The 24067-nt window shown below is 35.4% G+C and overlaps 1 protein-coding gene across 14 annotated transcripts in view; it reads left to right on the top strand.

Moving 5' to 3' along the window:
* CLOCK (clock circadian regulator) overlaps positions 1-24067 on the top strand; it is a 134699-nt gene that overhangs the window by 75854 nt on the left and 34778 nt on the right. For 13 of the 14 annotated variants that reach the window (XM_077848059.1, XM_077848061.1, XM_077848060.1 and 10 more), the window contains 6 exons: positions 7786-7875; positions 13711-13831; positions 17023-17136; positions 17267-17385; positions 19544-19626; positions 20324-20430. In XM_077848059.1, coding sequence (XP_077704185.1) covers positions 7786-7875; positions 13711-13831; positions 17023-17136; positions 17267-17385; positions 19544-19626; positions 20324-20430 — 634 coding nt within the window. The remainder of the gene's footprint in view (positions 1-7785; positions 7876-13710; positions 13832-17022; positions 17137-17266; positions 17386-19543; positions 19627-20323; positions 20431-24067) is intronic. The other variant, XM_077848062.1, reaches the window with a different exon arrangement.

The following is a 24067-nucleotide window of genomic DNA, read 5'->3' as shown; positions in this document are numbered from 1 at the left end:
GTTGGTGGAGCCTTTGGGTTTTCTGTCTACAGTATCATGTCCTATGCAAATATTGAAAGCTTTACTTCTTCCTTACAGATTTGAATGCATTATATTTCTTTTTGTTGTCTGATTGCTGTGGCTAGGACTTCCAGTACTATGTTGAATAAAAGTGGTGAAAGTAAGTAGCCTTGTGTTGTTCCTGACCTTAGGGGAAAAACTGTTTTTCCTCATTAAGGATAAGTCTTTTGGGTTTTCTATATAAAGTATCATGTCAACTGAAAATAGTCAAAGTTTAACCTCTTCTTTGCCAAATTGAATGCCTTTTATTTCTTTTTCTTGGCTCATTGCTATGGCTAGGACTTCCAGTACTATGCTGAATAAAAGTGGTGAGAGTGGAGAGTCTTGTTCCTGATCTTAGGGGAAAAGCTCTTAGTTTTTCACCATTAAATATGATGTTAGCTGTGTGTTTTTCATATAAGGTCTTTATTAGGTTAAGATATATTACTTCTAAACCCACTCTATTGAGATTTCATAAATGGATGTTGTACTTTGTCAAATGCTTTTTCTGCATCTATTGAGATGATCATATGGGTTTTATCCTTTGTCTTATTGACTCGTGTCACACTGATTTGTGAATACTGAACCACCCTTGCACCCTAGAAATAAATCCCACTTGATTGTGATGAATGCTTTTTAAAATGTATTGTTGGATTTGATTTGCTAATATTTTGTTGAAGACTTTTGCATCTATGTTCATCAGAGATAGTCTTCTGTAGTTCTTTTTTTTTTTTTTTTTTTTTTTGTAGTTTTTTAGTTGGTTTTCATCTCAGGGTAAATGCTGGCTTCACAGAATGAATTTGGAAGGTTTCCTTCCTCTTCTATTTTTTGGGATAGTTTGACAAGAATAGGTATTAACCCTTCTTTAAATATTTGGTAGAATTTGCCTATGAAGCCATCTAGGTCTGTGCTTCTGTTTGTTGGGAGTTTTTTGATTACTGATTTTATTTCTTTGCTGGTTTTTGGTCTGTTCAAATTTTCTATTTTCCTGTTTCAGTTTTGGTAGGTTATGTGTTTCAGGAATTTATCCATTTCTTCTGTGTTGTCCAATTTGTTGGCATATAGTTTTTTTATGATCTGTCGCAGTTGTATTTCTGTAGTATTTGTTATTTCTCTTCTCTCATTTGTGATTTTATTTATTTGGGTGCTTCTCTTTTTTCTTAATAAGTTGGCTAGAGGTTTATCAGTTTTACTGTTTTCAAAGAACCAGCACTGATTTCATTGATCTGCACTTTTGTTTTTTTTAGTTTCTGTATCATTTATTTCTGTTCTTATCTTTATTATTTCCTTCTTTCTCCTGGTTTTCAGTTTTGTTTATTCTTTTTCTAGCTCCTTTAGGTGTAAGTTTACTTTGTTTATGAGATTTTTCTTCTTGAGGTAGGCCTATATTGCTATAAAACTTCCCTCTTAGAACTGCTTTTGCCATGTCCTGAAGGATTTCATTTTCATTGTTTTCATGTCTTTTTAAATTTCTCTTATTTCCTAATTGACCCATTCATTGTTTAGTAGCATGATATTTAACCTCTATGTGTTTGTGGTCTTTCCAGAATTTTTTCTTGTGGTTGACTTCTAGTTTCATAGAGTTGTGGTCAAAAAAAAAAAAAAAAGAATGCATGGCATGACTTCAGTCTTTTTTAATTTGTTGAGTATTGTTTTTGACTTAATATGTGATCTGTTCTGGAAAATGTTCTGTGTGCATATAAAAAGAATATATTCTGCTGTTTCAGGATGGAATGTTCCAAATATGTCTATAAAATCCATCTCACCCAGTGCTCATTCATAGCCATCGTTTCCTTGTTGATATTTTGTTTAAATGATCTGTGTATCAATGTAAGTGGGGTGTTAAAGTCCCCTACTATTATTGTATTATTATCGATTAGTTCCTTTATATTTGTTTTTTTTTTTAAAGTAGGCTCCATGCCCAGCGTGGAGCCCAACGTGGTGCTTCAACTCATGACCCTGAGATCGAGACCTGAGCTGAAATCAAGTTGGACACTTAACCTCCTGAGTCACCCAGGCGCCCCTTTATGTTTGTTACTGTTTTATGTATTTGAGTGCATAAATATTCACAATTGTTACATCTTTTTGTTGGATTGTCCCCTTTTTTATTATATAGTGTCTTTCTTTGCCTGTTGTTCCAGGAAAATAAATGTTCTTGTTTAAAAAAATAAAGATTTTATTTTTAAGTATTCTCTACATCCAGCATGGGGCTCAAACTCACAACTCCAAGATCAAGAGTCACATGCTCCACTGACTGAGCCAGCCAAGTGGTCCAGTCTTTGTTTTGAAGTCTAATTTGTCTTATAATAGTATTGCTCTTCTGGCTTTCTATTCTTTTTTTTTTTTTTCCAAATTTTTATTTAAATTCCTGCTAGTTAACATATAGTTAGTTTCAATTTTAGATTTTAGTAACTCATAACCTACATACAACACCCAGTAGTCATGACAGTGAGTGCCGTCCTTAATGCCCGTTATGTGTTTAGTACCTTCCCCTCCAATAACTGTCAGTTTGTTCTTTATAGTTAAGAGTCTGTTTCTTGGTTTGCCTCTTTCTTGACATCCATTTGCTTGATAAGTATTTCTCCATCCCCTCACTTTAAATCTACAGGTGTCTTCAGGTCTAAAATCTTCTGATTGGATCCTTTAGTCCATTAACTTTCAAAGTAATTATCAATAGATATGTATTCGTTGCCATTTTATTACCTGTTTAGTGATTGTTTCTGAAGATTTTCTCTGATTCTTTCTCTCTGATAGTTTGCTGGTTTTCTCTAGTGATATATTTGGTTGTATTTCTCTTTATTCTATGCATATTTATTAGTGGCTTTTGATCTGTGGTTGTCATTAGGTTTGTATATAACATCTGCATATAGCAATTTATATTAAGTTGATGGTTGTTTAAGTTTGAACCAATTCTTTATACCTCTCCTCCCCATGTTCTAGGTATATGGTGTCATATTTTACATCCTTTTATTGTGTGAGTTCCTTGACTGATATTTTATAGAAATACTCATTTTTACTGAGTTTCCTACCTTCACACTTGTCACTTTTGGTCTTTCTTTTCCACTCAGTTTTCCCTTTAATATTTCTTGCAAGGCTGGTTTACTGGTCATGAACTCCTTTAGTTTTTATTTGTCTGGGAAAACTTTTTTTCCCCCATGGGAAACTCTTTATCTCTTCTTCTGTTCTGTTCTCTAGCCATGTTGAATAGAGTATTCTTGGCTGCAGATTTTTCCCATTCATTACTTTGAATATATCATGCCCACTCCCTTCTGGCTTGGAAAGTTTCTGTTGAAAAATACTCTGCTGGCTTTAGGGGGCTTCCTTTGAATGTAAAAAAAAAACAAAACAAAAAACAACAAAAAAAAACTTTTATCTTGCTTCTTTAAAATTTTTTTCTTTATCACTATATTTTGCCATTTTAATTACAGTATGCCTTGGTGTGGATCTGCTTTTGTTGATTTTGTTGAGGATTCTCTGTGCCTCTTGGATCTGGATATCTGTTTTCTTCCCTAGATTTGGGAAATTTTCAGCTATTATCTCTTCAAATAAATTTTCTGCCCCCTTTCTCTCTCCTCTTCTGGGACTCCTATAATACAAATGTTTCTGTGTTTGATGGAGTCACTGAATTCCATAAGTCTATTTTCATTTTATGTAATTCTTTTTTCTCTCTTTTGTTCAGCTTGATTACTTTCCATTACTCTGTATTCTAGGTCCTTCGTTTATTCCTCTGCTTCTGCAGTCCTGCTGTTCATTGCACCAAGTGTATTTCTCGCTTCATTTATTGAGTTCTTTATCTCTGCTCTATTATTTCTTATCTCTGTGTTGAGGGTCTCGCTGATGTCTTCCACTCTTTTCTAAAGTCTGGTGAATATATTTAGGATCATAACTTTAAATTTTTTATCAGTCATGTTACTTATATCAGTTTTACTTAGATCTCTGGCTGTGGCCTTGTCCTTCTCTTTCATTTGGGAAAAATTCCTCTGCCTTCTTATTTTGTATAAATCTCTTCCTGCTTCTCTGTTTTAGGAAAGTCAGCTTTGTCTCCTGTTCTTGAGGGTAATGGCCTTAAGAAGAAGAGGTCTTGTTGTGCCCTGCTGGGTAGTAACACCTCTTCCCCAGAGGCTGGCCCTGCAAGGAGTATCTCCAGTGTGTGCTTTGTATGCTCTGCTGTTGTGTCCTGGCTGCTTTATCCTTCAGGCCAGTCGTCTGCAGAGATTTTCTTTACCTGTTGTGAAATGAAATCTGTTACTACCACCAGTGGAACTGAGGTCCTGCAAGACTCCTGGATAGGGAGATGTGGTGTGGACAAGAGTTTGGGCTGGTTTTCTGTGGGAGGGGGGCCATCACACTGGGACTGATACAGGCATGTCTGGGAAAAGCAGTTTTTCTGGAGCACAGGAAGGTGGGGTTTGGTGTAAGCAAGTTAGGTAGCGAGTGTTGGGCTGCACTGATTCCCACAGGTGGCTGTGTGCTTAGACTGAGAGGTGGGAGAAGAAGATGGTGCCTGCCAGTCCTATGTTCCTGGTGGGGTCTTTCTGTGAATGCTGTCTGGGACACACTCTGAAATGAACAAATAAGCTCCCCACTGTGTGCCCCAGGTGCTCATCAGGTCACTGTTTCCACACTATGTGTCCCCAAGCTGTTTGCCCTGCCTTTTTCCCCAATGTCCTAGGACTCTCCCTGAGCCATACCTGCTAATCAGGTGTTAAGCCCTGCTGGTTGCCAGAACTCATGAAATTTGGCCCCTCTCACTTTCTAAGCCAGTTGCTATGGGGATTTATTTTTCCCATGCATTCACCTATGTGCTGGTCTGTCTTTTGCCAGTCTCTGCTACTGGGGCTCTCTCCCTACTGCAGCAGCCCATCTTTTTCACTGCCCCTCAGCACTTCCTACCTTCTTCATTATGGTGTCTTCTCTACGTTTAGTTATGGAGTTTGCTGTGCCAGTCTTTAGATGAATTTCTGGGGTACTTAGGATGATTTGATAGTTAACTAATTGTATTTGTGGGACAAGGTTGAGCCTAGGGTCCTCCTACTCTGTCATCATCTTTGAAGACAGTTTTAACTAATGAACTCTTTCTATTACATCATCTAGTACTGGGGAAAGGACTAAGTTTCACCAGTTCCCGTCTTGGGAGTAGGGTGTCCTTCCCTGCCTTACTTTCTGTTCTGTCTCTCTAATCTTCCTCCTTAAGGCCCTCTTCAAGACCCCTTTAGCTTTTGCTGTACTCATCCATTGTGCTCAGAAATTGCATCCCTCCACTCACAAGAAGTCTGGGCCCTGGGTCCTTCTTGTGTTAAAACTTTTGTGATATGTTGGCTCAGGCTTTTCTCTGCCTAGGCTTTACCTGTGTTGAAGATGAAAGGGCAGGCTCTGATTCTAGCATTGGTCTTATTTCATTAAGAGTTCTGATTTCAGTTCATTCTCTTCACAGAAGAGAGCCGTATCAATTTCTAGCAAATATCCCAAGAGCAAATACAGATCACCATAGTAAATACTAATTTACTTTCAAAGATAGCACAAGCTAGCTTCACATGAAGCATGTTCTTAATACGTTTTGACTCCATTCATTATGAAATAATAATACTGGCATTATCGTAAGGAGTTTTTGTAAAAATAATTTCATTAATTTTTTTTTAAGATTTATTTATTTACTTTAGAGAGAGAAAACCAGCACATGTGCATGGGGTGGGGGCAAGAGGAAGAGAGAGAACCTCACACAGACTCCCCACTGAGTGCAGAGCTTGATGTAGGGCTCAACCTCCTGTCCCAGAGATCATGACCTGAACTGACATCAAGACTGAGCTACCCAGCCACCCCTTGAAATTTCTTAAATTACCAGGTGTTTCTCTCTCTCTCTCTCTCTCTCTCTCACACACACACACACACGCGTGCGCGTGCACACACACACCCTTGGCCAAGAATGGGTTTTTCTGAGCCATTCTAGAAGATAAACATCTATCAAAATAAGTTCTTTCTGAAACCCAGATCTGTCCCCCAGTAGAAGGTAAGGGGAAGTGGAGGGTGCCTTTTTCCATAGAGTCAGCAATTCTTCAACAGTTACTTAGAAGTAGAGGGAGATTGCTCTAACTCCCAGGTCCAAACATTTATACTATAGGTATTTTTTTTATAGGTATTTTTTTATCCACTGTGTCCCACACATCTGCTAGGTGCTTACAGATAACAGTATTGAAGAAGATATATATGGTTCTTATGAGCAATTGCTATCCTTTGAGAGAGCCCTATAATTACAAAGAAATTTGAATTTATCATGGTAACTTTTTTTTTAAGATTTTATTTATTCATGAGAGACAGGGGGAAAGAGGCAGAGACACAGGCAGAGGCAGAAGCAGATTCCCTGCTGGGAGCCTGATGTGGGACTCGATCCGGATCCCAGGATCACCCTGGGCCAAAGGCAGACTCTCAACCTCTGAGTCACCCACGTGTCCCATGGTAACTGTTTTTGATAAGCAAAGAGGAACTCCTCTTACAGTATATCTTTTCTACTATATATCTTCAGTATTTTTCACTGGATCTTCCTCTCCTTGAGCCTGTATATATACTTCAGTTACTTTCCTTGATACTTGGTCCTCTCAGAATTTGTTCTTTCGCCTTTCTTCCCTCTAAAGTTCATAAAGGAGTAGTTTATAATGATCTGATTATCCACTTGTCTCTAAACTCCTTATAGTCTGATTCACCTTACTACCAACACAACTCTTGAAAGTCACCAAAATTCATTTCTCATTTTCTTAGTCCTTATCCTGTTGGATCTCATTTTACAGTGAACTATCCCTCTTCCTGCTCACTCACCTTGTCATTTCCTCTTCCTTGACGACAGTATCTTCTCTGTTCTCTGTCATTTTCTCTGGCACTTGTCCTTCCCCTCATCCTTGTGCATAGATAATTACCCCAAGGATTTGTCTTTGGCATGTTTCTGTCTTTTGCAGATTGCATTTCTTCAGCTGTGTCTGGGATTTTCAAGTGAAAATACTTTATAAAACATAAAGTACAGGATTGCTTTATTATTAAGTATTGTATCCCCTGTACCACCTTCTCTCCTGAACTCTAACTTCCCATTTCTCAATGCTTGCCCAAGTCCTTCTCTGTTCTTACTGCTACTAATGTCATTCAGATTTTCATTAACTTAAACTTATCTGATTCTTCCAAAAGCCGCTGAGATTTTCCTATCTTAATTGTTTCCTCTAAATCCAGGTACATACTGCTTCTAGACTACTTTTGAACAAAATCCTTATGTCTTTGACCTGGTATTCAAGGCCTTTCATGATCTGACCTTAGCCTACTTTTTCAGCTTAATTTCCCTTTTACTTTATCCCTAGTATATCTCCTTAAGCTTCAATCAAACATCTTTTTATTAACATATCCAAAAGGTGGTAACGTGTTCTTTTGTGTGTCAAAGATCTATCATTGATCATGTGTGCTTCAGATAATAGTATCTTCAGATAAGGCAATTTTCATATAATATACATATAATAATGGTAGAACATTAAGTATCTATGTTTTAGAAGCCAGTTCTCCCATATATGACCATAGTATGATGATTTTTTCCAGAAACATTTAAAAATGCGTAAAAATATGTAATAAGGTATTGTAAAGGGAAAAGCTAGCATTTGGCAGTACTCTGGAAAGTGCACATTAAGTCCTTTGTCTTTTAATTGGATTTTTTTTTTCTATCCTGTGAAATATTTTTTTTCTTTTCACTTAACTGACCATTATGTTTAATTTCAGGCTCTTGATGGTTTTTTTTTAGCAATCATGACAGATGGAAGCATAATATATGTGTCTGAGAGTATAACTTCATTACTTGAACATTTACCAGTAAGTATCTTGTGATGTCTTTCTTATTTAATGCCTGTTTTAAATGTTCTAAAGCACAAGGAAGAGGACCTCTAGAGCAGTGTTGAACAGTGGTTAGACTGGGGATGAGAGCTCTAACCATGCCACTATATTCTAACCTCTGCCCTCCTTATTCTAATGCTGTTTTCATCATTTTCCTTTTTGATCATCATGGCATGTTTCCTTTTTAATCAGCCTGGTGACAGTGTTGCTAAACCACTGGAAATATCTTGAGAATAACTAATTTTCTAGAGATATTTATTCCCACTAGAGGAACTCAAATAATTTTCTCAAAAGAATAACTTAGAATAACACACTAAAAGTAAGAGTTACAGAATTTTTGTGCTCTGTGCTTGAATTGAGAATTTAATAATGGCCATATTCAATTTGTATTCAATATGACTGAAAGAGTACAGAATTAGAAAATAATCATTTTGTATAATTTTGATTAGGATGGTGAATACCTGAGTTATATTTTGATGTCTGCTATTTTATCAAGCATATATTTATTGAACATCTTCTCTGTGTCACACTCTATATTAGGTGCTGTGCTACAATTCTGTTTTTATTTGAAATGTAATTGTTTAAAAAAATAAAATGTAATTGTTTTTATCTAAGATAGAACTTGTAGTATAAATATTCTGAAATTACTTATAAATTACTCTTAAATTGCCCATCTCTTGAAGATTTCTAACAGTACAAAGTAAACTTCTGTAAAGGTCTCTTTCAAGAGATGAAGAGCAGTATCTCCCTCCCAGTGATTATTCTCTACCTCATAGGTTATCAAAAGAACAGACTCCATACTTTAAAAGACCAGATTCTCCAGCAGGGCTAGTTGAGATTGAAGTGTCTGGTCATTAATGTTTTCCCCATCAATGAAAACCCTCTTTGCCTTCACATTCTCTCTTGTTTTATTTTGTTGTTGTTTTTTTTTTAACTTTTAATTTTAGAACTGTTTTTAGATTTACAGAAAAATGAATATAGTACAGAGAATTCCCATATGCCTCATACCCAATTTCCTCTGTTACTCATATATTCTGGATATTTTTAGTTGTTTGTGTCAGCCAAAGCTTATAGACTGGCAGGTGAATTTTTGGGCAGAGGAGATTGTTGCTGATCCAGTAGACCCATTTCATTTCCTTCTTCTTTAATAGTAGCCTTTATTAAAACAGTGCTGTTCTCCAGTTACTGTGGATACTTTCCCTCATATCACTGACATTACTGTCACAAGTATCTTTTGAGAAAATGAAATACTTATTTAGGATTAAACATAATAAGAGAAAACAATATGTGCTTTCCTAGTTTTAGTTGTCATTAAATATTAACAAATAGTTTTAAATAATTTCTTTTTGTTTTAATATGCAACCTTTTTCTCTAAAATAGAATTTTTGCTGTTGCCTGAGAGGAAAGAAACATTAGCAAATCCCCAAGTTAGGCTTTACTGTTTATAATTTAATTCTGTTGAGAAATTAAAATTTGCCATCTTAGTGATCAATATGACTTAAAATTTTTAAATTCTAATTCTATGAAATTATAAAACTGATACTTTAGGTCCTACAAAAAATATTTTTCTTAACTTCATACTTATGAAATTAATTTAGGTACATTTTAACCTACTTATGGCTAATAATCAGAAGGAATTTTACTGGGTTTTTTTCCCCTCTTGGTCTGACATTCTGTGACAAAGTCATAGGATCATACAACCTTAGTGTCAGAAGGGATTTTAGACCTCCTTAGCCCAGTCTCCCTTTATGTTATCAGCAGACACGTACCCAGAGAAACTGGGCTTAATTATGTAAGAATTTAGTGAAAGTGCCAACACAAAAAGTCAGGTCTCTTTACTGGGAACTTAAAATTGGTAACACTTTACAAGTGAAGATTAATTTCCTCACACTAGTTTAAATATGTTCCTAAGAGAGAACATATTAAACTTGTAATCACATGTAATATCAGCGGGGATGATTAACCATGTTACAGAGTCCAGGAGTAAAAGTGCTGCTTTTAAGATACTTTTCCTGACCTTTTCTGCTGTCCTTAAGGTGTTAGTTTGGAAATGTAAACACAAGTATTTTTTAATAAAATCAGTACAGACTTTGGTATAAACAGTATGCAAAAATACAATTTAGAATTTTTTTGAATAGTTATATAATGATTTTGAGAACTTTCTTGATAGGGCTAGAATTGTTGTTCCTTATACCTGTACCTAAGGAACACAGTTGTCGTATCCAACACACATTTGCCATTTTTTTAAAGAGGAGCTTTTAGTCCCTTGTAAGCAACTTGTGTTTATATTTCCAAACTAAAGCAATTATCTAACTGTTGGTTGTCTACTTGAAAGAAAAAGAAATTGGTAATAGTGAATAGTTTCTACTAAATGGTCACATTGACCTACTGTATTATAAAAGAACAGAAAGGCCTGTATGATCCAGTAATTCCACTCTTGGTTATTTACCCAAAGAAAACACAAACATTAATTCAGAAAGATATAGGTACCCCTGTGTTTATTGCAGCATTATTTATAATAGCCAAGCTATGGAAGCATCCCAAGTGTTCATCAATAGATAAATGGATAAAGAAAGTGTTAGAGAGAGAGACACACACACACACACACACACACACACATATATATATACTGGAATTCTACTCAGCCATAAAAAAAGAATGAAATGTTGCCATTTGCAAAAACATAAATGGATCTAGAGGGTATTATAGTAAGCGAAATAAGTCAGATAAATACCAAATAGTTTCACTTATATGTGGAATCTGAAAAATAAAACAAATGAATTTTAAAAACTCAACAGACTGTTAAATACACAGAACAAACTAGTAACCTCCAAGGAGATGGGTGAAGGGGAGGATGGATGAAATAGGAGAAGGAGATTAAGAGGCACAAACTTCTAGTTTAAGAAAAAGAAAAGAAATAGGTTGTTGATTTATGTCACATTATAATAAGTAGGTTTTATATTTCTTCATGAAAATGATTAAGAGAGATAGAAGGATCCATATAGCTACCATTTTATTTTCTTTCCTTTGAATTGTGTTTGGGAACTAAGTGGATGGTTTGCCAGCATCAAGTATGATCAGCTTCATTTAGAGATTTTAAATGTAGTGGTTCCAGGAAAAGTTTGACACATTAATTAGTTGCCTGCTGACTCTGACATTTCATATTATTAAGTATCAGAGGAAGCAAAATGGTGAGGAAGCATCACTTGTGACCGTACCACTGTATATTATTCATATTTTCTCTGTGAATATGAAACTTCCTATAAGTTTATAGGTGGAAAAGCAGGGGTAATGTGGCTCCAATCATAATTTACTGAAATAGTAGAAAAAAATTGTAGATAAGAATAAATAATAGTAGAAAACTATAATCCTTTCCAAAATGATTATTTTCCAAAATGAAAGTTTCAGTTTTTCAAATTGGTGTCTTATTTTTCTGTTAATTTTTAATATTAGTATCAATGCTTGTATTACTGATATTTTATTTTGTCAATAAAAAGCAATTTTCTAGCTTTTGTCCTTAATCATGCTTGAATTTTTAGTTCATTATTACTAAGGTTTTTCAGACTTTCAGAAAAATCTCAAAATACAGATATATTTTTGATATGGTTATTCCAAAGCCTTTATCAAATAATTCCTTAAACCAAAATATTTTACTGTACTAATAACTGTTATATGCAGAGCATAGTGCTAATGTGCCTTAATTTGAAGGGCAGAAGATGAAGGTGTAAGAGATAAGGCCCCTCTTTTTTTTTTTTCAAGATTTTATTTATTTATTCATGACAGACACACAGAGAGAGGCAGAGACATAGGCAGAGGGAAAAGCAGGCTCCTCACAGGGAATCTGATGTGAGACTCGATCCCCAGACCCAGCATTATGCCCTGAGCTGAAGGCCGACATTCAACCACTGAGCCACCCAGGTGTCCCGAGATAAGGCCCTTTTTTTTTCACCTACGGGTTAGCAGGGCATAGACATTAAAATATAACAAATATTTTTATGGAAAATGAATGATATGGGTAATAAATCTAAAAGAATTCCATTATTTTTACTGTGGATTATGGTGTTAAGAATGATTTTTAAAAAAAATCAGTTTCAGAGGTAGAATTTAGTGATTCATCAGTTGCATTTAACACCCAATGCTCATTACAAGTACTCTACTTAATGCCCATCACCCAGTTACCCCATCCCCCACCTACCTCCCCTCCAGCAACTGTTTCCTAAAGTTCAGCATCTCTAATGGTTTGCCTTCTTTTCAATTTTCATCTTACTGTATTTTTCCTTCCCTTCCCCTATGTCCATCTGTTTTGTTTCTTCAATTCCACATATGAGTGAAATCGTATAGTATTTGCCTTTCTCTGACTTATTTCAATTAGCATAATACTCTCTAGTTCCATCTACATCATTGCAAATGGCAAGAAGAGAATGGTTTTTTGAAGGAAATAGTTTGAGCTGATCTTTGAGAGGGTACAAACCTGTTGAAAGATGGGGGAGGGATATTTACTTCATGGGGTGAATGTTGAGGGCTAGAGAAAAGACAAGAAAAAGAATATGAATGTATGGCTTGTATGGAGAGTAATAAAACAGCCCTTCCTTACCTCCCACTAATCCCCATGTTTGTTTCTTATTGTAGTTTGAGGGTTTTGTTTTGTTTTTTTTTTTACTTTTGTTTTTAACAAAATCTTTATAGGGTTTAAAATAGAAACAGTGGAAGTGCTTTGGTTGAATGTAAGTGGATAGACCCTTAGCCCAACCTATACAAGTCCTTTCATTTCCCTTACCCTTCACCCCTTCCTCCATAGTTCTTAAGATACCACTTCACTCTCCCCAGGATTCCATGAGGCAGTTTGAAAATGTAGAAAAACCGAGTGGACTAGCTTTGATAGGAGGTGTGAAGTCACTGAAGTTTTGTCAGTGGTGTTTTTTTTTTTATTATTATTATTTTTATATATTTATGTGAGAGAGAGGGAATGTGGGTGTGTGCATGAGTCAGGGGGAAAGGGCAAAGGGAGAGGGAGAAGCAAACTCCCTGCTGAGCAGGGAGCCTGATATAGGGCTGGATCCCAGGACCTTGGGATCATGACCTGAGCCGAAGGTAGACACTTAACCAACCGAGCTACCCAGGAGCCCTTTGTCAGTTTTTTAAGGTATAGGAACTATCTTAATCATTTTTGATTCCACAGCCATGGCACATCATTGTTGGTTACTAAATCATGGTTAAAGCCATATTTTTAGCAAGAATTGTAATGCTTAAAATACTACTTGCCTTTTTTGTTATCTAAAAGCAGGACTTTTGACAACAAGATACAGGATATATGACTGGAAAAAGTGAGGTAAAAAAGAAAGGACACATTAGACAGTTGAAATAACAAACACTAGAATCAAACCTCCTCTTTACTTAGGCAGTGGCTAGTGCTTTGGTACTTTGTATAGTGTACACCACCATAATTTAGGAGAGGTTTAGACATATTGTAAGGCTGTTTCTTATAGCCAAATATTTTTTCTAATAAACCTTCTGAATCCTGTTATATATTAAATTTGGTGAAACTCATCTTTGGAAATAATTTATCAGATTTTCAAAGTCATATTGATCAAAGATCTGATGACACTAGTATCAGGCATGGAGGTCATGTTAACCTTCATTCCACCTTCTATTGTTTTTTGAGTTGTGCTCTATAACATGGCATTGTCACTTTTTATGGATATTTGAAAGTTAGCCATATGCTCATGTGATATTTTAAGAATGATGATACACTTTTAAAATAAATACACCTTGAATCACTAAAATTATTTTATTTTTTAAAAATTTCTTTTTCAGTCTGATCTTGTGGATCAAAGCATATTTAATTTTATCCCAGAAGGGGAACATTCAGAAGTTTATAAAATGCTCTCTACTCATCTGCTGGAAAGTGATTCCTTAACCCCTGAATATTTAAAATGTAAGTAGTAGCTATCAAGCAAAAAGTTAAATGTATTTGTTTGCATTTTCCTTTACTTTTGTAAGTTTTAACACAGACATGTCTAACCAAATTAACACATAGCATTATTCCATATACCACATCAGATCCTTTTTAAGTGTGTGTGTGTATATATATATATATATATATATATATATATGTATATATATAAAAAATAGAATTATGACTATATTAAAAATCTGAAATCTCTCTCCGGGCATATTGAAATCTCATCTTTTTTGTTACAGTAGTTTAAAAGTATACTTTACACAAAAATAGAACTTGGTAATAAATTTTAAAAAATCTTTTTGTATGTAATGAGAAAAAATTAAAATATTCTCATTTTCATCACTAATCAGTTGAACATCAAAACTGTGGAAAAAATAACTTCCGTTTCAGAATATTATTAAGTAAGGGAAATTGCTTTATTAACTAAACAGAATTAAGTTATCATTTATTGGATGTATTTAACGTGCCTGGAACTTGTGCTGTATCATAAAATTGCCAAGAATGTGAAAAATAGTTCTTACCTTTAAGAAGTACAAAATACTGTGGTATAATCAAACACCTCTTGTAGGTTCATTTGACTAATTTGATCAGAATATCTCATTTTCTTCACTAAATTACACCTTGTTTATCTGAAATTGTTATAAAACAGTTTAGTGTTTAATCACTATAGAGGCCAGCTATAGAGGCCAGTTATAGGTCTATAAATAGTGTTTGACTTCATGGATTGCATGGCATTGCTTGAAGTAAATATATAGAGCAAAGAGAGAAGAAAGCTGGAACTCTGGGACCTAGCAGTAGGTGGACAGAGGAGAAAAGGTCTACTTTAGAGACCTTCCTAAGGGCAGAATTGGCTAGAGAACTGAATGCAAGCAAGTCTTTGGCAGAAAGATAGTGCTTAGATTTCTGCTTCCAACAGTACTTTTTGATAGAGAAAAGCTTTAATTAAATGACTTCTTGATTCTCTAGTTAAACAGTTGATATACAAAAAAAAGTATTCATGCCAGAGGAGAAATGTGATACAAAATGGGAAATTGATTAGAAAATTCAGGATTCTGCAAACTGTTCGTTTGGGCCATAATGAAGGTGGGGTGGTACAAGTGGTATGATTTGTGTTCAGAGAAGGAAATAAAGCTTAATATTAATAGTTCATCCTAAGGAATTTGATTTTTACTCTTTATATAGCGAGGAGCCAGTGAAAGGGGATTTGTAAAAAAGTGGTCTGAAAATATATATCTCAGGTGGAAAATTTTGAAAGTACCAGACTGGAGGCTTAGAATAGCAAAAGAGGGCAGCCCGGATGGCTCAGCGGTTTAGCGCCACCTTCGGCCCAGGGCATAATCCTGGAGACCCGGGATCGAGTCCCATGTCAGGCTCCCCAAAGGGAGCCTGCTTGTCCCTCTGCCTGTGTCTGTGCCTCTCTCTCTCTCATGAATAAATAAATAAAATCTTAAAAAAAAAAAAAAAAAACAGCAATAGAAGTAAGATTGGAAAGGAAAGCCTATATGAGTTTGAGTAAATAAACTCAAGAGGACTTGTTATATTAGACACAGGTAACCACGTGGCTAGGGATCATCAGTGGGGAAGGTTTTAGGAAGAAAGTAGTTAGATTTTGAATCTGTTGAGTTTGATAATAAAACCATTCATGGTAATGACAGAAGGGTATGAATTAAATGCTGTGAGCAGAAATAGGCATTACTAGTCCTTGAATGCTAGAATGATGATGAAGGTAATATTAGTCTAAGAGTAGTAGGCAAGATTGAATTTGAGTAGCAAGGGTGTAGAAGCTTAAAGAATACATTCTGCAGTTACCTGGATGCAGAGTAATTTGTCTACTAAATTGGTGTTACTGGATATTGGAAAAAATGTCTAATGAGAGCTTCATTGGTAAAATAAATAGCAGGTCCTGGTGACAAATTAGTTTGGGGACATGGGATAGGTGGAGAAGAGACCAAATTGATAGGGTTTCTAACTGGGAAGATAACATACATAGGACAAAGGAGAACAGCTGGTTTAGAAGAAAGAGGAATAAATTAACTTCCAGATATTTTGAGTTTAAGCTACTTGGTGGGACAGTCAAGTAGAAATGTCCTAAAGCAATAGTGATACGAGACTTGGTCTTACATAAAATGTTAGAATTAGGAAGAGAGATTTAGGAGACAATAAATTTTACCAAAGCCAATAAGTTTATAAGAGATAGTGGAAGATAAAGATAAATAGAACTTTTGTGAATGCCCATAGTTTGAAAATAGATTGACAGAGGGTTTATAGATGCAATTATTGTAGGAAGGTAAGTTTCGTGTTACGGGGATGAAGACCTAATGAGTTTTAAAAGAGGTAGAAACAAGGAAAGATCATTGAAATCACCAATTTTAGAAACAATGAGGAAAGATCATTGAAGTTAACAATATAAATGTGGGTGATCTTCAGAAGAGCAATTTCTTCAGAGATGTAAGGACTTAAACCAAATTTCATGAGGAAAACTAGAGCACATGGAAACTAGAGCACATAATAAAAAGGAAGATCTATGATCTAAAAAGAATAGCATGAAAAACGCTTTGTTCAAGATGGAAAGACCTGGACAAATTTAAAAGTGAAAGTAAGGAGCCAAAGAAGAGAAGATAAGGATGCTAAAGGAATGAATGACAGTGGTGTCCTAGAGAAGGTAGAAAAGACTGTTCAAGGTAGAGAGAAGCATTAGTTTTGTAATGGGAAGCAAAACCTTTCTTTGATATGAGTGAGGAATGAGAAGGAAGGACAGATAAAAGTGGGGAAACAGTTGCTTATATCGGGAAATCTGTCTTCTCTATTAAGAACAAGGTTCCAGGGCAGCCCCGGTGGCGCAGCGGTTTAGCGCCGCCTGCAGCCCAGGTCATGATCTGGAGACCCTGGATCGAGTCCCACGTCAGGCTCTCTGCATGGAGCCTGCTTCTCCCTCTGCCTGTGTCTCTGCCTCTCTCTCTCTCTCTGCATCTCTATGAACAAAATTTAAAAAAAAAAAAAAAAAAAAGGTTCCATCATCTTCTAAAGATATTATACTTTTATGGACTAAATAAAATGTCATTGAAGACTTATGGTGGAGAAAAGAGTGATTATAAACTTACACAAATTTTATCATCTTATAATCATGATAAGTCACAAATATATCACATTTTTTCTCATTTCAGCAAAAAATCAATTAGAATTCTGTTGTCATATGCTTCGAGGAACAATAGACCCAAAGGAGCCATCTACCTATGAATATGTGAAATTTATAGGAAATTTTAAATCCTTAAACAGTGGTAAGTTAAAAATATAGTGAATTTTAACTTGGTATTTCTTTTAAGCTTTTAAAGATGCAGATGTTTTGAACATCAGTAAAAACTAGATTTTACTGGAGTAACTGATGATATCTATTTCTTATTGTTTTAGTATCCACTTCAGCACACAATGGTTTTGAAGGAACTATACAACGCACACACAGGCCATCTTACGATGATAGAGTTTGTTTTGTAGCTACTGTGAGATTAGCTACACCTCAGTTCATCAAGGTATGTTTCTGATTGTTTTCTGAAGAGGATTCCACTTCATAATATAAAAACTACCTTTGCTGTTTCCAAAATAACTGAAATTTCTTACATTGAAGTGGTAGTGATCATGACTCCTTAAATATACATGGTCATGATAATTTTTTTCTTTTGTTTAATTTAAAATTAATGAACATACAGTGTATTATTAGTTTTGCAGGTAGAGTTTAGTGATTCATCATTTGAATATAACACCCAGGGTTCATTACATCAAGTGCCCTCCTTAATGCCCATCACCCAGTTACCCCATTCCCCCACTCACTTCACCTCCAGCAACCCTCAGTTTGTTTCCTAGAGTTAAGAATCTCTTATGGTTTATCTCCTTCTCTCATTTCATCTTTATTTTGGGTTATCAAGGCACTCATTAAATTGTAACTAATTTAAAAATATATCTCCTTGCAGTTAACCAGTGGTTATGTATCACCACCATCCTGCTTTTGTACAAAATTTCAGGGTACTTTTTGAATAGTTCACAATCCGCATTAAAGGGGAAAGGCCAAAAATCGAAGTAATTTTTAAGGATTGCTTTTGAAATTCTCTTTTGAAAAATGAAAGTGGCCTTTTACTGGATATAATTTACCTTTTCAGTTTTAAAATTCAGTTAAATTGATTTTATTTCCTGGGGCCCAAGAAGTAGATGATTAAATGAGTGGGAATATGAAAGAGTTCAACCCCTAGAAAGTGGCTTGAAATAAGCCACGCTAAGATTTTAAATTTAGGGAGATACTATATTCTAGGACAGAATGCTGAAATAGCAGTTAGAGAATCTTAATCTAGTCTTGCTCTGCTTGTTCTGTTCTTAGGATTTAATAGCAATGGCTAACATTTGGTGAGTGCTGCATACTTCATGTGTATTATTTAACTCTTGTAGCAACTTTGTAAGATGCTAGTATGGTCCTCATTTTATATATAAAGAATCTGAGGCTTGAGGAAGTTATGTTACTTGTTCAGAGTTGCAGCTGATAAGTGGCAGAACTGAGATTGATTCTAATTCCCATTCTTTCAAAGCCCAAGCTCTTAATTCACTACATTGTGCTACAGAAGGTCATTCAAGGACACAGAGAAGGTTTGAATACATTGCTGAGTATGACTAGGGTCTAGGGTTACTGTGTGTGGAGAGGGTAGGGATATTAGGAGATGAGATTAGAAAAGCAAGCAGAGTCCAGAAATGAAAAGTGTTTCATTATCGTTTCTCCATGATAAAGATTTTAAACTTTATCCTAACCAAATGAAATATCATGAAAGTTTTTAAGCAGAGAAGTTATAATCATACTTGAGTATTAGAAGGTAATTATGGCCAGAAAAGAAGATGAGTTATAAAACAAGGAGACTTGTCTGGGGAGAAGCATTGGCAATAATATGAGCCAGTGATGGCAAGCCTAGCAAGTAAGTGATGGCAAGTATAGTAAGACCATGAAGATAGATGGCATCAAACATTTCTTTTTTTTCAATTTAGAACGTAAAATTGAAAGGGTTTGTTAAGAGCCATTAAGGTGATTTTTAAAAGGGGAAAATGAGAGTGTGTTGTGACTATCAGATTTCTAGACTGATGGCACAACACAGGTATGCCTCCAGTAATGAGATGCAAAACTGTGTGAGTATGAGGAGTAAGGCAGTTAGTTCATTTTAGGACATGTTGAGTTTGTGATGCGTGGAGACATCCAGATAGAAATACAGAACTGTAGTTAAGGAGAGAGATCTGAATTTAAAATTAGGGTTTTAAAGGCATGTGAGTGAATAGAGAAATATGTTGAGTGAGAAATACTCCCCCAGAAGTCTACATCTGTTTATTGCCACATTCTTTTTTTTTTTTTTTTTTTTCTTTGACAGAGCACAAGCAGGGGGAGTGACAGGCAGAGGGAGAAGCAGACTCCTCTTTGAGCAGGGAGTCTGATGCGAGGCTCGATCCCAGGATCATGACCCCTGCAGAAGGCAAATGTTTAACCAACTGAGCCACCCAGGCGCCCTGCCACAGTCTTTAATACTAGAAATTTAAAATGTGATTAAAAAATAATTTAGGGGAAAATTATCTAATGATGACTTTCATAGCTAACAATATTTAGGATTGTTCCAAAGAGCACAGAACAGTACTTCTAAATTTTAATTATTAATTTTCTTGTAGGAAATGTGCACTGTTGAAGAACCTAATGAAGAGTTTACATCTAGACATAGTTTAGAATGGAAGTTCCTATTTCTAGATCACAGGTAATTTCATTTTAAATTCAGTAAAAAGCTAAAAGTCATATAACTTGAAATTAATGGGTTTCAAGGACAAACTTTTTCTAATCCAATGTTCAAATCCATCATCCATTTTTCAAAAACTAAAGATTCTGCTAACACTGATTTCTTTTTTTAAAGATTTTTTTTTAGTTTTTATTTTTAAAAGATTATTTATTCGTTTGAGAGAGAGCGAGTGAGTGAGTGAAAAGACAAGGAGTGGGTGGGGCTGTCAGAGGGAGAGGGAAAAGCAGACTCCCTGCTGAGCAGAGAGACCAACTCCTGCTTGATCCCCAGACCCTGGAATCATGACCTGGGCCGAAAGCAGGTGCTTAACTGACTGAGCCACCCAGACACCCCAAGATAGATATATATATGGATAGATAGATATTTAACTTGTTTAAGAGAGAGAGAGAAAGTGTGCACATGTGTACAGCCAGGAGGGGGAGGTGTCTGTGTAGAAGGAGAGGGAGAGAAAGAATATCAAGCAGACACCCCACAAAGTGTGGAGCCCATTGACATAGGACTCCATCCCACCACCCTGAGATTGTGACCAGAGCCGAAACCAAGAGTCTTATGCTCAGCCAACTGACCCACCTAGGCAACCCCCACAAACTGATTTCTAGTTGAGGAATTTCTTACTATGGAAAAAGTTTTAATACTGATTGTTTTATATGTAATTTAGGGCACCACCTATAATAGGATATTTGCCATTTGAAGTTCTGGGAACATCAGGCTATGATTACTATCATGTGGATGACCTAGAAAATTTGGCAAAGTGTCATGAGCACTGTAAGTAGATTTTAATATTTCTGGTGATAATTACTGCTTTTAGTCAAGTAAATAGTATTATTAATAGAAGGTGGTAAAATGCAGACTTGTAACCATTTTTTTATTTTTGAAAAATACTGGAAGATTTTTTTTTTGAAGATTTGACTTTATAACCAATCCAGTAGGAATCCTAGATCAAACTTAAACTTGTTCCTGTTTTACATATTTTAATCTATAATAGTAAGTACAAGTTTATAATATGGCATCTAATAAACCTTGTTTTTGAAATAAGTTCTACAACTGGAGTAAGAGAAGTAGATTCCTTTGGAAATTGTAATAGTATGTCAAAATATTATAACACTGTTTCTTAGTTTTGATATCCAGTCATGTAAGTTTGCAGGAGGCAGGTACACATTAAAAAAAACTCTTAGAAAGCACATAGTGAGTGCTTAATGTTACCTGCCATTATGGTTATTAGCAGCAGGATCATTAGCATCTCATTGTGCCTGGCTGACATTATTCTAAACAATTTATATACATTATCTCCATTATTCATCACCAGAGTTCTAGAAAGTACATATTATTATTACCTCCATGAGTAGACTAAGGCACAGTAAAACCAAGTAATTTACTCAAATTCCCACAATCCATTGGTGGCAGAAACAGGATTAGAGTCTAGACTGTTTACCACATGCTGTTCCTTCTTTGTTTCAGAAGTTTGCTTTAATGATGTTTTATTTGCTTCTCTGATTCTCCCCCCAAATCCTACCCTCTTTAACTGTCCTCTAAAGCTTGTAATTAGATGTTTAAGATACTACCATGATGCCTTAGGTTGGTGTAGTAAGCCTCTGTATGAAAATAAATCATGTTACATAACAGCATCAATCAACTAAATGGAAGATTTCAGAATAAAGTTCTTTCAGCACAAAAACAAAAAAAACAAAACAAAAAAAAAACAACATTATTCACCCCAGGTATTTTGGCTTTCTTTTTCAACAATCTTTTGGCTATTTGGGTCTTTTCTGGTTCATACAAATTTTAGGATTGTATGTTCCAACCCTGTGAAATAAGCTGATGGTATTTTGATAGGGATTGCATTGAGTATAGAGATTGCTCTATGTAGCATAGACACTTTAACAATATTCTTCTAATCCATGAGCATGGAATGTTTTTCCATTTCTTTGTGTCTTCCTTAGTTTCTTTCATGAGTGTTCTATAATTTTGGTTTGTTTGTTTTTTTGTTTGTTTTTGTTTTTTTAGATTTTATGTATTTGTGAGAGACACAGAGAGAGGCAGAGACACAGGCAGAGGGAGGGAGAAACAGGCCCCCTGTGTGGAGCCTGATGTGGGACTAGATCCCAGGACCCCGGGATCATGCCAGGTGGAAGGCAGATGCTCAGTGACTGAGCCACCCAGGTGTCCCTCTTTAGTTTTCTAAGTACAGATCTTTTGCCTCTTTGGTTAGGTTTATTCTTTAGGTATCTTATGGTTTTGGGTGTAATTGTAAATGGGATTGACTCCTTTATTTCTCTTTCTTCTGTCTCATTGTTATTGTATAAAAATGCAACTGATTTCTGGGCATTGATTTTATATCCTGCCACTTGGCTAAATTCCTGTATGCATTGTATCGATTTTGGGGTCAAGTCTTTTGGGTTTTCCATATAGAGTATCATGTCATCATCTGCAAAGAGGGAGAGTTTGGCTTCTTTGCTGATTTGGATACCTTTTATTTCTTTTTGTTGTCTGACTGCTGAGGCTAGGACTTCTAGTACTATGTTGAACAGCAGTAGTGAGAGTGGACATCCTTGCCGTCTTCCTGACCTTAGGGGGAAAGCTCTCAGTTTTCCTCCATTGAGAATGATATTCACTGTGGGCTTTGTGCATAGGACTTTTATGATATTGAGGAATGTTTATCCCTACTCTGCGAAGAGTTTTAATCAAGAAAGGATGCTGTACTTTGTCAAATGCATTTTCTTTTTCTATTGAGATGATCATACAGTTCTTGTCCTTTCTTTTATTAATGTGTAGTGTATTGCACTGATTTGCAGATGTTGAACCACCCTAGGAATAAATCCCACTTGGTTGTGGTGAATAATCCTTTTAATGTACTATTGGATCCTATTGGCTAGTATATTGGTGAGAATTTTGGCATCTATGCTTATCAGGGAAATTGGATTGTAATTCTCCTTTTTGGTGAGGTCTTTGTCTGGTTTGGGGATCAAGATAATGCTGGCCTCATAGAGAGTTTGGAAGTTTTTCTTCCATTTCTATTTTTTGAAACAGCTTTAGAAGAAGAGGTATTAATTCTTCTTTAAATGTTTGGTAGAATTCCCCTGGGAAGCCATCTGGCCCTGGACTCTCTGTTGGGAGGTTTTTGATTTTTTGCTTAAATTTCCTTGCTGGTCATGGGTCTGTTCAGATTTTCTATTTCTATTTCAGTTTTGGTAGTTTATACTTATCTAGGAATGCATCCATTTCTTACAGATTGCCTAATTTATTAGCATATAGTTGTTCATAGTATGTTCTTATAATTGTTTGTATTCAGTGTTGGTTGTGATATCTCCTCTTTCATTCATGATTTTATTTACTTGGGTCCTTGATTTCTGCTCTAATCTTTATTCTTTGTCTTCTGCTGTGTTTAGGCTTTATTTGCTGTTCTTTCTCCAGCTCCTTTAGGTATAAGGTTAGGTGGTATAGTTAAGACCTTTCTTGTTTTTTTGAGAAAGGCTTGTTTTGCTATATACTTCCCACTAAGGATTGCCTTTGCAGTATCCCAAGGGTTTTGAACAGTTGTGCTTTCATTTTCATTTGTTTCCATGAATTTTTTTAATTCTTTAGTTTCCTGGTTGACCCATTCATTTTTTAGTAGGATGCTCCTTAGCTTCCATGTATTTGAGTTCTTTCCAAATGTCCTCTTGTGATTGAGTTCCAGTTTCAAAGCATTATGGTCTAAAAATATGGAGATAATGATCCCATTCTTTTGGTACTGGTTGAGACCTGGTTTCTGATCCAGTATGTGATCCATTCTGGGGGTTCCATGTGTATTTGAGAAGAATATGTAATGTTCTGAATATATCTGTGAAGTCTATCTGGTCCAGTGTGTCATTCAAAGCAGAAGAAACAAGCAAAGAAAGCTTGTTTCTTTGTTGATCTTCTGCTTAGATGATCTGTCTATTGCAATGAATGGGGTATTCTCTTCTTTGAAGTTAGTTTTTGAGGTAAAATTGTCATTCTACCCAGAGAAGAATGGATGGACGAGGGAATAAAGTACTGAAATGACCACAACAACCCCAGAGAAATATACACTAAACAAATCAGAAAAGACTTAAAACTGGAAGAAAAAAAAATATATATATAATCAAACAAGTAAACAGAATAGAGCAGTCCACTGGATCCTGTGTGCACTTTGGTCCATTTGTTAGAAAAATAGATCCCAAAATTGTAACAAAAGAAAAACTTACATGTGGAAAAAAAATCATTAAATACAATGAAAGGATAGAATGTAACTGTAAAAATGAAAATTAAAAGAGAAAAAAAGAAAAAGAAGGAATATAAACAGAAAGGTGAATAAAACAGAGCAATACACTATATCCTGAGTGTATTTTGGTTGGTTTGTTAAACTACATCTCAGAATTGTGAGGACAGAAAAACCTACATA

Source organism: Canis aureus, chromosome 14 (genome assembly GCF_053574225.1).
Source record: "Canis aureus isolate CA01 chromosome 14, VMU_Caureus_v.1.0, whole genome shotgun sequence".
Lineage (NCBI taxonomy): Eukaryota > Metazoa > Chordata > Mammalia > Carnivora > Canidae > Canis > Canis aureus.
Note: the sequence above shows the minus strand (reverse complement) of the source record. Positions and strands in the feature narration are given on the sequence as shown.